Source organism: Sinocyclocheilus rhinocerous, unplaced genomic scaffold (genome assembly GCF_001515625.1).
Source record: "Sinocyclocheilus rhinocerous isolate Xijiao unplaced genomic scaffold, SAMN03320098_v1.1 scaffold1841, whole genome shotgun sequence".
Classification (NCBI taxonomy): domain Eukaryota; kingdom Metazoa; phylum Chordata; class Actinopteri; order Cypriniformes; family Cyprinidae; genus Sinocyclocheilus; species Sinocyclocheilus rhinocerous.
In genome coordinates, this window is record NW_015666172.1 from 672,104 (window position 1) to 683,475 (window position 11,372).

An 11,372-nucleotide genomic window follows, 5' to 3' on the forward strand; every position below is an offset into this window, starting at 1 on the left:
TTTGTGTTTTTTTTTTTTTTTTTTTTGCTTTATTGGACGTATGTGACCTGTGCTGGCAAAATGAGTCACAATGAGCAAATTTTCAAAAATGTGTTATTTTATGTTCACATTCTCCATTAAAAGACCTTCAGAATGATGTATGATTTGCTGGAATCGAACGAAAAATGACTGAGGTACACCCGTTTGATGTTGATAGAGTCAGCAAAGTCAATTTTGAGAAAAATCGAATTAAAGTTTCCTGAAGGTTCCAAAGCAAAATCACCTGCAACGTTGCATCTTTTCCTCCAGTTCTTTTCTTGAATAATCAAATGTAAAAATCCCTTAGTCTGTTCATTACAAATAAATTGATTATTAAAACTACAAAAGCAGTCAATCAAGAGCAGCAAGTGATTCCCTCTTTTATTGTTAGATTAACATTAATGAGGCGGCCTATATTAAGACCTACTGTAAGGCTCGTAATCATAGGGGAACCACTTTAAGTGCTATATAAAGCACCTAACTTTAAAGGTGCTGTACAGAACCTTTGTCAAATGGTGCTATGTAGAACAGATTAACCCTATTCTCCTCAGATTTTAGATATGTTACTCCACTCTCATATGTTTGCTATGAATGGGAATTTACTACAATGGCAAAAACTGTTTTGAATCACTTTTATGCTTTTAGGCTTTGGGGGCAAAAAGGTTGAGAACCACATTATCTTCAGGAAAAACATTATGTTTTAATGTTGTTTTTTTAATCCTTTCCCCAACTAAACTAACAGACTAAGAGAGAGTTAGAGAACCTTCAAAGAACTGCAGGGGCTTAATGGGTTCTTTGTATGGCAGTGGTACTATATAGCACCTCAACCATCCCAAAGAACGAATTTGTTTGTGTGTGTATTTGAATAAACTACTGCCTCCATATTATTTGTCTCAACACTATTCCTGAGTTCGCAATGAAGTAATATAGTACATAACATAACAAGCTGTATAAGTCAGCTGACAACAGTAAGCGAAACTAAATATAGGCCTTGAATGGTCAATGTGATTTAAAACCATGTGGGGGTTGTCTTAAAACAGTATTTCTTGTATTTAATGTTAGATAGATAACTGTTTTCAGGATATACCATGAGTTCTGTCAGGACCACTATCGTCAAAGATAACTTACAATTAGCATACATTTTAGGTTGGGGGTATGGTTCTGTTCTGGGCAACACTCCCTGCCCATCCATGCAGCCTAGCATGGATAGGAGCAGGGAGAGAATAAATAACCCCCCTGGGGTAAACTGAACAGAACCAACATTAATGATTAATGTAGCAGATATCATCAATGTTCTAAGTGATTATTTTATATATCAACACTAAGGAATAGACAGAAGTCTTAAACTCAGAGTAAAGGGCGGGGTTGACCTCGTTGCTATGGATGATGTCAGCATGCTTACTAACTATGCACACAGTGATTGGCTGATAGGGGAGGGGTCTCTGTCAGAGATGTATTCAGAGAAATATTGTAGAGCACGATGTTGCCATATTAAAAAGGTTTAAAAATAAAAATGTTGCCACATTCAGATAAAGATTTTAAAATGCAGGCTAAGTGTCACTAATTATACAAGTATATGTTCAGCTAATTGTCAGCCTCTTACATGTATGCTTCTCGTAAACAATTAGTGAATATGCATATAAACAGCCTTTTAATTAACAGAGTAGAATAATCATGGCTGATATGTGCACGGCCCTGATTGGCTCGTAATCATAGGGGAACCACTTTAAGTGCTATATAAAGCACCTAACTTTAAAGGTGCTGTACAGAACCTTTGTCAAATGGTGCTATGTAGAACAGATTAACCCTATTCTCCTCAGATTTTAGATATGTTACTCCACTCTCATATGTTTGCTATGAATGGGAATTTACTACAATGGCAAAAACTGTTTTGAATCACTTTTATGCTTTTAGGCTTTGGGGGCAAAAAGGTTGAGAACCACATTATCTTCAGGAAAAACATTATGTTTTAATGTTGTTTTTTTAATCCTTTCCCCAACTAAACTAACAGACTAAGAGAGAGTTAGAGAACCTTCAAAGAACTGCAGGGGCTTAATGGGTTCTTTGTATGGCAGTGGTACTATATAGCACCTCAACCATCCCAAAGAACGAATTTGTTTGTGTGTGTATTTGAATAAACTACTGCCTCCATATTATTTGTCTCAACACTATTCCTGAGTTCGCAATGAAGTAATATAGTACATAACATAACAAGCTGTATAAGTCAGCTGACAACAGTAAGCGAAACTAAATATAGGCCTTGAATGGTCAATGTGATTTAAAACCATGTGGGGGTTGTCTTAAAACAGTATTTCTTGTATTTAATGTTAGATAGATAACTGTTTTCAGGATATACCATGAGTTCTGTCAGGACCACTATCGTCAAAGATAACTTACAATTAGCATACATTTTAGGTTGGGGGTATGGATAACCTCCAAAACCAAAGGCGATACCTTTTTCAAAAGGTCATTATCATGAAATGTTTCTAAAATGTTTACATTCAGAGGCAGATTGCCGGCAACAGCCATTTTTACGACAGTTTGTGGTTTGGTCTTAGGTGTCCTCTTCACTACTCCTAACCTTTCACAGATTTAGAAGCTAGTTTTAGAGCTAAAACGCTTTGTGAAATACTCTTAGAGCAAAAATGTAGTGCGCTTGCGCGTGCCTCAAAAGGGCTTACAATGACTTACAAAGATACATAACAGCTACAAGTGTATGTTGTGTTAGCTGCGTCATGCGGATCTTAATTTGTGTTCCGAAGATGAACGGAGGTCTTTTCTGGTTTTAGAGCGACATGAGGGTGAGTAATTAATGACAGAATTTTCATTGCTACGCTCCATTTCGGTTTCATTCCTCCTGACTGCCAGAGGCGGTGCTTAAACATATGAAAATATCAAAAATATGTATATATATATATATATATATATGTGTGTGTATATGTACAGTATATGTGTATATATGTGTGTATGTATACAGTATATATATATATATATATATATGTGTGTGTTTGTTTGTATGTATGTATGTATGTATGTGTGTGTATGTGTGTAAATGTATATATGTGTATATGTATATTGTGAATACGGGCCCAGATGTTTTTCCCCAATCGTTCCCCAAACGTTCACTTAAGACATAACAGATTATGTTTGCATAAACACTTAAATACTGTAATTCTGTATATATATTTATCGGGATCGTGCGCAGTCGGAAGTACCTTTATTTATGCGCTTCGGATAACAGTCAGCGTGAGATGCGAGCGGAGAAAAGGTACTCCTCTCAGAAAATTTGCAAATAAAGGTAATTACACATCTAAAATTATTATTTGGAGCATTGGGATCGCTAGACGAGGGCTTAATTAACAAATTTTTGTGAAAACCTCAAAATCGATTCACTTTTTTTTGCATGTAGCTCAAAATTAGCCCGTGCGCATTCCGACTCACTTTGCCAGCACGGGTCACATATTTTTGGCCATGTCCACACGTACACGGGTATTTTTATAAACTGAGTTTTTCCTTCTTCCGTTTAAAAAAAAATCTCTGTCCACATGAAAACGCAAAAGCATGCTATGAAGCACTGTCAAGAGCATGCCAAGCCAACAGGTGGCGATATAATCTCAACCGTAAAGCCATGTTGGCCAATCAGAAGCCTGAAAAAGTTTCCAGTAGGCGGAGATAACAGCGCATGCTCAGATGTCACAAACCAAAATCTCCGGTCTGTGCCCTAATACTCCTCTAGTTTGGAACAGAGGCAAACACTCACTGTCACTTATGGTTTACGAGAACAGAGATATCCAGCCCGTTGTGGCTGTATGCTCTTGTCTCACGAATGGCCAAACTGTCACATTACACAGTATATCTCTTATGTATATACTCTCTCACAGTATATCTATAATGTCACTTGTAGCCAGTATTTGAACTATACCGTGGACTTTGGGGGAGCCCACTTGTTTATTTTTTTTATAACCTGGTGGGGGGGAGGTGGTTCGTGCGCTTGCGCGTGCCTCAAAAGAGAGCTTACAATGACTTACAAAGATACATAACAGCTACAAGTGTATGCACTACTTGCTTAGGTTTAAATCGCCGTCATGCATGAATGAATGATATTTTTGCAATTTTACACATAATAATCCACGATGATCACATTACACAAAACTGAAATTGCACGTCAAAATAACACATTGTCAATATTTTTTGAGACCCCCCAAAATTTCAAATCCCGTTTTCAGGGGAGCCCGTGTCTTATTAAGGGGAGCCGAGCTCCCCCTAGCTCCCCCGTAGTTCGCACCCTGCTTGTAGCACTTCGAAGGCTAGCCAGGCCTTGGTTTCCCATGCTTCTGTCACTGTTGGTGGGCAGGCCATGGCAATTGGAAGGACCTGTTTTCACAGATGGATGGCATTGTTTCGCACACAGATCCAGCCCGTCTGCAGCTTTGGGTTTGGCCTCTGGGTCTGACTGTCTCTTAACAGATTGTGAGCCACTTTGCCACTTGACCTGAAATGGGTATCTTTAAAAACTGCTTTTTGTTGACAATTGCTTCTGCTAAGCGTGTAAGTGAGTTACATACTTTGTCCGTTAGTGAGTTATGCATGGTTGCCGGATGATTCTGGTGCTCTGCTATGACTAAATCCTTCTTCTCTACCAAACGTTCTGCTTTCGCAGTTTATAAATCAGTCAATCAATTTGGCAGCTTTTTTTAGTCAGCACCACAGTCAGACCAGTCAGGGGATCACCTTTTGTGTCCCATGCAAGCCCTAAAGTGCTATGTTGCTGCCACCATTCATCTTAGGAGCAGAGATCAGCCTTTTGTTTGTTATGGTGGTGCAAGGAAAGGGACCACTGTACCAGAGATTTTCAGATTGAATTCTGGAGGTTATGACATACAAGAAAGTAGGGGTCGACCGATTATCGGCGCTGATATTAAGCATTTTTATGATTATCGGTATCGGCCATTTTCAAAACCGATTCGCCGATAAAATAACTTAATTTTGAAATGCGCCATTTGGCTCTGATGCAGCGTGTCAGAACTCACCACTCTGTGGCCTAAAGCAGTCTCCGCCCACCACCCATCTGATTTGTTGGGAGTCACGAGTCAGACCAATCAAAGCCGAATTCACTCTCACTCCGAAAGCGCTTGCTAACTGGAGCTGCTTCGGTGATCACGCAGCATCAGTTGTCTCTCAAAAGGTAAGGCAGCAGCAGACGTTGCTTAAGTTAAGCAATAAATCACAATCCACTAACGTTACACTGAGGTTGCAAAACACCTTAACATTATCTATGATTTCAGCGATGTGGAAAACGCGGACGGAATCGCGGAATCCAGTCATATAAATGGAGTTTACTGTATGAAGCGGAATGTCACGGAATTTGTCAAAGTTTGGATGAATTAATCAAAAGTAGGTCAGTACACTTAAACAGAGTCGCAATATGGACTAGTATCTGTAAATATTAAGCCGCAAAAATACTATTTAAATATGAATCCAGCATGTTCTGCGTGTCTCTGTGTATGTAAATGGCACAGACGCGCGGTTTTGTTTTCTACACAAAGTGTGCGACGCTCGCGGTGATTTCAGCTTCTGTCGTATCACTACATGAGGACATAAATACATGAACAACATCTCCAGAACTGCTCTGACTCCTCACTTCATGAGCATTTGACAGTTTCATTGGAGTAAAACTATCTTCATATCATTTACATAGACCAACAGAAACGAGTTCCTCATGGCAACCCGTCAAAATATAAGTTCGGGTTAGCTTAATCGCGATGAGTGACAGATTTTAACAATTATTCAAGGAGTTTGCAAATGTGATATTGATTTAATACAACAGTTCAATAAACACGTACTGCCTGATTTTGCTCTATTTCAACAACGAAAATAGTTCCAAATAAAGTAACAGCTCAGCGGCTGCGCATCTCTATGCAAACACAGCGGTGTTTCATTCATGAATGAATGAAAGTGCGTTTTTGAACGAATCTAGTGAGTCAGTGATGATTACCCATTCATAAAGACAGTCACTTGCTTCATTCCTGAATGAATTAGCCGTTCAAACGAATCAATTGAATGAATGATTCAGTGATAAAATCCGTGATTTGCCGCCACCTGCTGGCGGTTTCAGTTTCATTTTTAGGTATAATTGCAGTTATTTAAATCATTTAATATTTCTGTATTCAAAATTTTATATTTAAAACATTAATCTCCACATGAATTTATTAATTTAATTGCACTCATGCCACCTCTGAGCCTCACTGAATGTCTGAAAGTGTACCTGCAAGCCACTTTTGTGTTCTTCTGTGCCGCCTCTGTAGTACAAATACATTTTTCATTACTAATTTCATGATTGGTAACTTATTTGTCTTATTCTACTTCTTATCAGAATTTTTGATTATTGATCAGAAGGTGCTCCTTAATTTTTTTTAATTAGGAGGACAAGCGCTCCTGATTACAAGAAGAAAAACACCGCTCTTAAACTGGGTGTGTGACAGGTATGGTTGTGGAATGGGGTTTAGCCGAGGAAAAATTTTCAGTCAAAAGATTTTTTTTTTGCTTTAAACCCTGACTACTACAACAATTATTACAACTTTTGTTTAAAAGAATAATCACACAATACGCTATTTCTTCCATGTTTTAATTTTAATGGTAAACCCTTTGATCGGCATCGGCCTTGAAAAACACATATCGGTCGACCCCTACAAGAAAGCCTGAAAACCTTTGCCAGAAGATTTCTCTTATCATTCCACTAGGGCTGTGTCTACGTCTTGGGCTGCTTTCAGAGGAGTATATGGTGGATATCTGTGCTGCTGCTGCTGCTTGGGCTTCCCCATGTACTTTTGCCTGCTTCTACAAGCTCAATATTGATACCCCTCATGCTGTCAGTTTAGCAGTACTTCAGGAGCAACCTTGATTTATTTTTTCTTCTGGTGAGTGGCATTCTTCATGAATATGTTGGTAGGAGTCATCCACTAGTGCTAAATTTACACTGAATTAAGTAAATGTAGAGAGAGCATACCCAGTTAAATTAAACTGAGACAAAATACAAAAGAATTGTGTTGCATTAGCTCAATTAAGTAAACTGAAGAAAAGTAAAAATCATGTTGAATGAATGGCACTTTTTGACAACTGTGTTGAATTTTGCTTAGGCTTTATACAATATAATTATGTTCTCGCCTCAAACATAAATGCATTTGTTGATTGTACAGTAAGTGTATTGTTTGAGTATTTTCATTAGAGCAGCTTTCCCTTTTTTCAGTGCATATTGTCAATGTATGAATGCAGTGTTGCCATAGCTTCACACCACATTTATGTCATAACACTGATTTGTTACCTATCAGAAGATTTCTGATGTTTCATACCAATAATAAAGAAATGGCCCTGACCATCTCTTTGAGCCTTCCCCTTATTATTTGTGTGATATTGCAGCCCGACCCTGGAGAATTTCTCCTCTGTAAGTGCCAAATAAAAGTAAAGTGAATTGATAAAGTACAATTTGTTCCACAAACAATAGGCCAAACTATGGCAAATCTGAAGACGAGTACTCTAAAAACACAAATCTAATAGCAAAATGAGGTGATTTGCCTTTAAATGTGGAGGATGTGGAAATGTCCTGTATGACTGATTTTCATATGTTTGGCAAAGTACAATGTCTATTGTAACATATTGCCTTTAACACTGTATAATTTTTTGTGCACTTTAGAAATTCCTTCTAAGCATTTCAGGTCTAGCTAAGCTAAGTCTCATTCTGTTATATTTATTATAATTAACAAACAATTTTGATCAACTGTTTTTTTATATTTTGGTAAAAGTAGGTGGATTGACGTCCTGTTTTAGCTCCTCTTTTATCACACAGACACAGTTTAGGAATGCTTGCAAAAACAGCATGATGGTTTTTTTATCCCTGTCTTGTGAATCCCCCGTCTTCTGTGAAAAACATTCACTTATTCACTGTGCGTGACTCTATGTGAAAAATAAAACCATGCAGAGATAACAAGGTTAAGTACTTCATATTACTCTGTGTGTGTGACTGAAACTCTGTCGTTTTTAGAAAATGGCCTGAGATGCAAATCAGACAATGCAAATATATTGTTAACCTTCAAACTAACTGAAAGACTAAATAAACTCAGTTTGACAAGTAAAATGCTGCTGCATATGCAGAAACAGGATTTGTTTACAATAAATATGACACTGGGAAGGTGACAAACCTCTCTAGAAATAAAATCAGAAAATTTCTGCACTGACAGAATGCTTTAAACTTACTTTATTTGACACATTCTTGAATAGACCTATTGACAATGACAGCTTACATTGTTAACCATATTTTGTACATCACACGTGCTCACAAACGCAGGAGCTGTTTTGTTTTTCTGCAGTTCCATTTACTTAAAAAAGGATGTACTTAAAACTAGGAAATTAAATAGCATAAAACCACAGTCAGTGGAAGCATACTGATATACAAATTTCTTTTATAACTATAAAAATTATATTCTAATATATTTTCATAATATTCTTTGATAATTCCCTAAATCCTTTTATTAGCTTCCCTTCATAATTCTGCATTTAATTCTATTTATGCAACATTAGTAAATAAATAGATGTATTGTTTACATATTGATGAGGCACGAAGCAACAGTAGCATGTTGTTCAGGATTATTTACATAGTGATGTTTGTAATAGCCTAACGTGTAGGTAACGCCAGCCAAACAAACATTTTATTTTATTATTATTTATTTCACAATGTAATGCAGATGAATTATAACATGGTTAACAGTAAATGAATCTTATATAAATAGTTAAATCTTCTATATAATATCTAACAATACATGGATTAGGATAAATTCATACAAATGTATATGCACTTTGACTTTTCGTAGTGCAACCAGTAGGAGGAAAAAAGCTGCATTCTAATAATTGCCAGTGGAGGGCATAAAATAACAGGCTGCATACAATACAAGCTCATATCATGCTTTTAAGTGCCTTAATCATTAATAAAATAATCAGTCATGCGTAAACTAAACATCTGCTGTAATATAATAACATACTTGTGATGTATATGCATTTTATGTTTGTGTGTGTGTGTATTTGTAGTGTGTTTTTATATATGAGGAAACGCAACTTCTCAATTCAAATGAATTGAAAGCTGGAAAAAATATCTTCAAAAAAAAAAAAAGATCTATATATATTTATTTATATATTATAAAGATCTCTATATATATATATTTTAAAATTCAAACTTTAGTAAAGTAAACTTTATTCTTGCAATATTTTGCCAGTTTCCTAGTCACACAGTTAACATTCTGCCATTAACAATACCACTAATAATGTTAAATGTATTTATCTGCGTCTTATGGAACAGAAAAAATTGAGTCTCTCCTGACAGTTTTGGGGGTTCCAGACCCTCCTGTCTCTATCCAGAGCTCCACAGCGCTGATTCATGGCAGGACACTGTACCTCTCCCTCATTAGACCAGGCCTTGTATTCAAGATCATCTCCATTCACCCAGAACCAATGGGCCATCAGAAAGCGCAGGCCAGTCCAGACGTTAACTGTCAGGGCATTTTGAGCCATATTCATTGCCAGATCCATAATCGTACTGGAGTTCATACTAGCCAGTGTAGTGTTGCGTTCTATGCAGTAGTCCAGAGCCTCATCCCAGGTCTTGGTCTCCAGGATCAGGTCTAAGTCCGTCATACAATAAAATGTTAAATGTCCGCTGCAACCATAATCATGCAGTTTTTTAGTGGATTTTCTTATTGCTGCACAGTTTTCGCCTGGGTCAGATCCTTGAGCAGTATCCCATTCGTTAATTGTTGCTGGTTCACCATTAGACCACATCCACCCTGAGTTTTGAATATCTCTCTGAAGCCCACAAAAGAAAAAATCATCTGGGATTTTTGAGTTTTGACAGAAGATTTCTATATCATGTCTGGTGATAGTGGACAGGTCATCGTAGTGTTTTCTGCAGTGCTCCTGTGCATCTTTCCAATTCTTTTTTTCATTGACAAAAATGTGTCTTCTATAACTGGAGTTCAGTCCAAAGAGACTCAAAAAAAGGAATGTTGTGATTATAGTTTCCACATCCATAGCTGACCTCCCAATGCAGCCTCCCTGCACACTCAGCTAAAGATCACCTTTAGTCTATCATACGTGTTACCACACCTCTCAATATATATATAACAGGAGGGCTTAAGAATAATTAAAGTATTAAGCTAAATAAATTGCAAATATTAAACAAATCAACAGGAGGGCTCAGACCAATGAAAGTATTCGGATGAATAAATTGCAAATATTAAACAAATCTTAAAGGGATAGGCTAGTTCACCCAAAAATGAAAATTACCCCATGCATGATTTACTCACACTCAAGCTATCCTAGGTGTATATGACTTTCTTCTTTCAGACAAATCCAGTTGGAGTTAGATTAAAAAATGTCCTCCTGGCTCTTCCAAGCTTAATAATGGCAGTGAGTGGGTGTTATTTTTCAATAGTCCAAAAGTAGTCAAATAAAGCGCATCCATCCATCATAAAAAGTGCCTCACATGATTCCGGGGGATGAATAAAGGCCTCCTGTAGCGAATCGATGCATTTTTGTAAGAAAAATATCCATATTTAAAACTTTATAAACAGTAATCTCTAGCTCTAAACAAGAATTTGTAAAGAAAAATGTTGGAGGATTTCGATATAAGCTAAGAGGAGACTGGTTTTCCTTTGCTAAAGTAAGGAAACTTTGCTTCCTTTGCTCCTGTAAACAAACGTTGGTTCTCGCGAGGCTAGCATATTCTCACCTCTAGAAAAAGTTTAGATGATATTTTCTTTTCATCTCGTCTCTGTATAATGCATATTAAAGCAGTGTTCATAGGCACAGCGCTGCTTTGTTTACAGCGGTAACAAAGGAAACGCTGTATCGCTGCTGTTCCATGAGCGCCACCTGCTGTCAGAGAGTAAATCTGCGTCTCATTCAGAGCTTCTGCTGTTTTTGTTTTGTGCAGATGTTTTATGTAGTATAGTTTCACAAAACTAAAGTCAGAGCATTCTATTTTTGTTTGTCTAATTTAGATGAAAAATCTGCTCATGCTGCATGTGTGCAGCATCTTTGGATTGTGATTCAAATGCAGTGGTTGCCTCTAATTTTGAATGGAAAGAGCACAGGCAAAGCCTTAGTTAAAGGCAGAGTAAGGGATTTCAGGTAGCCAATGTTTATATTTGAAATCACCAAAACAAACACGCCCCTACCCCAAAAGGGTCTTGCCCCTATTTTGATAGCTCCGCCCCACACATACGTACGCAACCCAGGCAACGATTAGTTCTGTGAAACAAAGCAAAACCAATGTTACACCGTGTCTATGGACGTGAGCGGCGCGGCGC

At 37.3% G+C, this 11,372-nt stretch overlaps 1 protein-coding gene across 1 annotated transcript; it reads right to left on the minus strand.

The window, feature by feature from the left end:
* Window positions 1–9,249: 9,249 nt before the first annotated feature.
* On the minus strand, window positions 9,250–10,092 carry LOC107731873 (secretory phospholipase A2 receptor-like). Its single transcript, XM_016543064.1, has one exon. It carries the CDS (start codon window positions 10,090–10,092, stop codon window positions 9,343–9,345), a length of 750 nt encoding a protein of 249 aa, XP_016398550.1. The 3' UTR covers window positions 9,250–9,342.
* Window positions 10,093–11,372: the final 1,280 nt, after the last annotated feature.

Coding starts and splice junctions, on each gene's coding strand:
- LOC107731873 (XM_016543064.1), bottom strand. CDS start 10,092: ATGGATGTGGAAACTATAATCACAACATTCCTTTTTTTGAGTCTCTTT.